The 3,966-nt window shown below is 44.3% G+C and overlaps 1 protein-coding gene across 1 annotated transcript; it reads left to right on the top strand.

The window, feature by feature from the left end:
- Positions 1-2,657: 2,657 nt before the first annotated feature.
- RPL41 (ribosomal protein L41) lies at positions 2,658-3,852 on the top strand. Its single transcript, XM_019020271.4, has 4 exons — positions 2,658-2,685; positions 2,800-2,824; positions 3,211-3,233; positions 3,505-3,852. The coding sequence occupies exons 2-4, from the start codon at positions 2,813-2,815 to the stop codon at positions 3,545-3,547; spliced, it is 78 nt and encodes a 25-aa protein (XP_018875816.1). The 5' UTR covers positions 2,658-2,685; positions 2,800-2,812; the 3' UTR covers positions 3,548-3,852.
- The last annotated feature ends 114 nt before the right edge of the window (positions 3,853-3,966 follow it).

Here is a 3,966-nt window from a genome sequence, read left to right as displayed (position 1 = left end):
TGATGTGCTTTGTATGCTGCTCTTATTTGATGGAGGTGGGGAGAATGTCAGTTGAAGTGGTGTTGGAACTGTTCCTCCACAGTGCTATGCTCTACCTTCCCAAAACGAGGAATGTCTTGACTTGCAGAAGACACAAATCTTAGAATCTTTGATGATATAGTAAGTTATCTGCTGGAGTTGGGTGGTGTAATTTTCTAAGTAGAAACAGTCCTCACTGCTAAGATTTGTTTGGGGCTAGGACACAATGTGTACTGCAAAAACAGCACTGCAAGTGTTTATCTTGAATTCAAGAAGCCAAGAAGAATGGTACACTAGTTTTCAGGGCCAGACTAAGGTCAGATGGGTAATTAGTTTATCTTACTACATGTCAGGAATTGCTAAACTAGAGATACTACAAGTGAACAGAACTGAACACAGGTCAAATGTGTAATGATGTATATCTACCATTAAAATAGAGTAGTTTTAGTGCCCTAAAAATCCTCTGTGTTTTGCCTGTTCATCTCTCTCTCCTTGCTTACGCATTTGTCCAAAGGCAAAGAATGTACAATGCCAAGAGTGAACCCTAGTGTAAACTAAACTATGGATTTGGGGTGATAATGGTATATCAACGTAGGTTCTATTGTTAACAAATGTACCACTCTGGCAGGGTGGAGTGATGTTTATAAAGGGGGAGGCTATATGTGTGGGAAATGTCTATACCTTTCTCAATTTTGCTGTGAACCTAAAACTGTTCTAAAAAATTAAATCTATTAAAAAAAGAAAAAAACGGCCAAGTGCGGTGGCTTATGCCTGTAATTCCAGCACTTTGGGAGGCCGACGCAGGCAGATCACCTGAGGTCAGGAGATCAAGATCAGCCTGGCCAACATGGTGAAACCCCATCTTTACTAAAAATATAAAAAGCCAGGCTTAGTGGCGGGCACCTGTAATCCCAGCTACTTGGGAGGCTGAGGCAGGAGAATCGCTTGAACCCAGGAGGCGGAGGTTGCAGTGAGCCAAGATCGCGCCACTGCACTCCAGCCTGGGTGACAAGAGTGAGATTCCATTCCGTATCAAAAACAAGCAAACAAAATTTCCCTCAAAGAGCTTATAAACTAGTTGGCAATCATCAGTTGAAATCTTGGTGGAATTGATATAAAATAATTCTGCTAGGATTTTTTTTGTTTCAAAAAAATTGTCATATATATTTGGGTGGTGACAATACTACAACTACTTGGAACCTAATTTTAAAAACGTTTTTCAGGGATTGAAAGTGAAATGCTATCCTGGAATATAATAAAGGGAAACCACAAAAAAAGAGGGATTGTAACAATCACATACAAAATGTTACAGTATTTTAAACTGTAAGATGAAGTCTCTATAGGGAAAGGGTTCTTTTTCATCCCCCATTAACTCAAAAGTTTCCTGTAGCCAAATCTTAGGGGATCTGGTTGTTTTCCAGTGCTTCTCACCTGAGCATACAATCAAACTGGGAAGTTCTTTATCTTAACACCAAATGTCATACTTTCCCTAGATTTAGGTAATTTTCTCCCTATGTCCGTTGGTTCGCTCTTCGCCCCTAGAGAATCACTGCATAGGTCACTGCAGCCTCGACTTCCTGGGCTCGAGATTCCCCCACCTCAGCCTCCCAAAGTGCTGGGATTACAGGCATGAGCCACCATGCCCAGCCCGCTGACGTATTTTCTGAAAAAAATGATGCATTGTAGCCAGGAATCTCTAGTGATATTTTGCTTCAGGCATCGTGGGGAAAGACCATAATCAGCTATTTTATTCTTGAAATTTAGGAAAAATAATTGCTCTAACTTAAACAGTGAGAGAATATTTTTTGAAGTATGGCAGCTTTCCCGAATCCCCACTTTATATCTTCCTATGTTCTGAAATCTTAGGACCTTCGATGGTTCCGGAATCGAATCACCCTGCAGCAATTTATTTTAGAAAATAAGGCAAACCAGCTGGGCGCGGTGGTTCATGCTTGTAATCCCAGCACTTTGAGAGGCCGAGGCGGGCGGATCGCTTGAGCTCAGGGGTTCGAGACCAGCCTGGGCAACACAGCGAAACCTCGTCTCTACTAAAAATACAAAAATTAGCCAAGTGGCGCGCGCCTGTTGTCCCAGCTGCTCGGGAAGCTGAGGCGGGAGAATCGCTTGTACTCAGGAGGCGGAAATTGCGGTGAGCCGAGATCGCGTCACTGCACTCCAGCCTGGGTGACACAGTGAGATCCTGTCTCAAAAAAGAAAAAACGAAAGAAAGAAAGAAAAGAAGGCAAACCAGTAAAACAAGAATTTCTGTACAGTCCGCGCCTATCCATAGCAAAATGGAGGACTTCTCCAGGGAACTGCAACTCCCAAGAAGCAATGCGAGGGAAGGTGGCGGTCACTATTTTTTCCCCGTCTGCACCTCTAGGTCCAATATTGGAAATAGGTGCTGACGTTTAAATAACACAGCGTCCTCATATTAAATCTGGGGGGGAATTGGTAACTCGAAAACCAAATACTCGGTCTTCCGAGAGAACTAACTCAACCTACTCCTCTACAACAGGGTCCGAAAACCATTGTTACGCCCATTGGGTAGCCCCGCCCTTGGGGGGGGCAAAGGGCGGGAAAGCGGAAGTGACGACACCCGGAGCTCCATTAAATAGCCGTAGACGGAACTTCGGCTTTCTCTCGGCCTTAGCGCCATTTTTTTGGGTGAGTGTTTTTGGTTCCTGCGTTCGGATTCCGTGTACAATCCATAGACATCTGATCTCGGCACTTAGCATCATCACAGCAAACTAACTGTAGCCTTTCTCTCTTTCCCTGTAGAAACCTCTGCGCCATGAGAGCCAAGGTGAGCGGTTCCTGGTAGTAAGCTTGGGAGGTAGGAGTTGGCGAGTAGTAGCGGGGAGACGAAGGCAAGTCCGCCATACCTCCTGAACTACTGGGTTTCAAGGGTGCCCAAGAGCTGGTGGGAGAGAGAAGGTAGTTTGTGAGAGAGCTAGCGGTTAGGTGCTATGGGTAGAGAGGGTGGGATTAGAAAAGGGTGGAATTCTGATCTTATGTTGGGAGGGTGTCCAAGTTACTGATGTAGTTGTTACGACCAATCTTTCATACTTCTTGGTTAAGAATCTGTCCGGTTCTAAAGAGTGCATTTCATATCCCTGCTAAGCCTACTAATAAGCTTCATCCCTTTTTTTTTTTTTTTTTAATTATGTGCTGCTTGTGATCGGTTGCTAGTGGAGGAAGAAGCGAATGCGCAGGTACGTTGAGACTTTGCCAGCCCAGGAGGAGGGAAGTTCCTTGGACAAAACTTAGGAGAAACATTTGGTTTGGAAATCTTAAAAGATCTTTAGGAGAAAAACGTTTGAGTGTTTTCTCCCTAGAGCCAAGGATTTAACAGAACAGAGAACGATAGAACCGTAGTGCTTGTTCATTTTACCACCTCATTCTTTATGTGGACGTTTGATTTAATGTGGGAGGGAAAGACAACTCTAGTTTGAGGTGTATTCCATTCCTGTGTCTGCTTTTCAGGCTGAAGCGCAAAAGAAGAAAGATGAGGCAGAGGTCCAAGTAAACCGCTAGCTTGTTGCACCGTGGAGGCCACAGGAGCAGAAACATGGAATGCCAGACGCTGGGGATGCTGGTACAAGTTGTGGGACTGCATGCTACTGTCTAGAGCTTGTCTCAATGGATCTAGAACTTCATCGCCCTCTGATCGCCGATCACCTCTGAGACCCACCTTGCTCATAAACAAAATGCCCATGTTGGTCCTCTGCCCTGGACCTGTGACATTCTGGACTATTTCTGTGTTTATTTGTGGCCGAGTATAACAACCATATAATAAATCACCTCTTCCGCTGTTTTAGCTGAAGAATTAAATCGTCTTGTCTATTATGTTTTTTATGGTTCCATCGGGTGGGGGTTTTCTGTCGTTAGAGTTTGCCCTGTCACTACCTGTGCTATGGAGGGTATCAAAGCTATAAAGGCAACAGC

The sequence above is a fragment of the Gorilla gorilla genome, chromosome 10, assembly GCF_029281585.2.
Source record: "Gorilla gorilla gorilla isolate KB3781 chromosome 10, NHGRI_mGorGor1-v2.1_pri, whole genome shotgun sequence".
NCBI lineage: Eukaryota > Metazoa > Chordata > Mammalia > Primates > Hominidae > Gorilla > Gorilla gorilla.
Note: the sequence above shows the minus strand (reverse complement) of the source record. Positions and strands in the feature narration are given on the sequence as shown.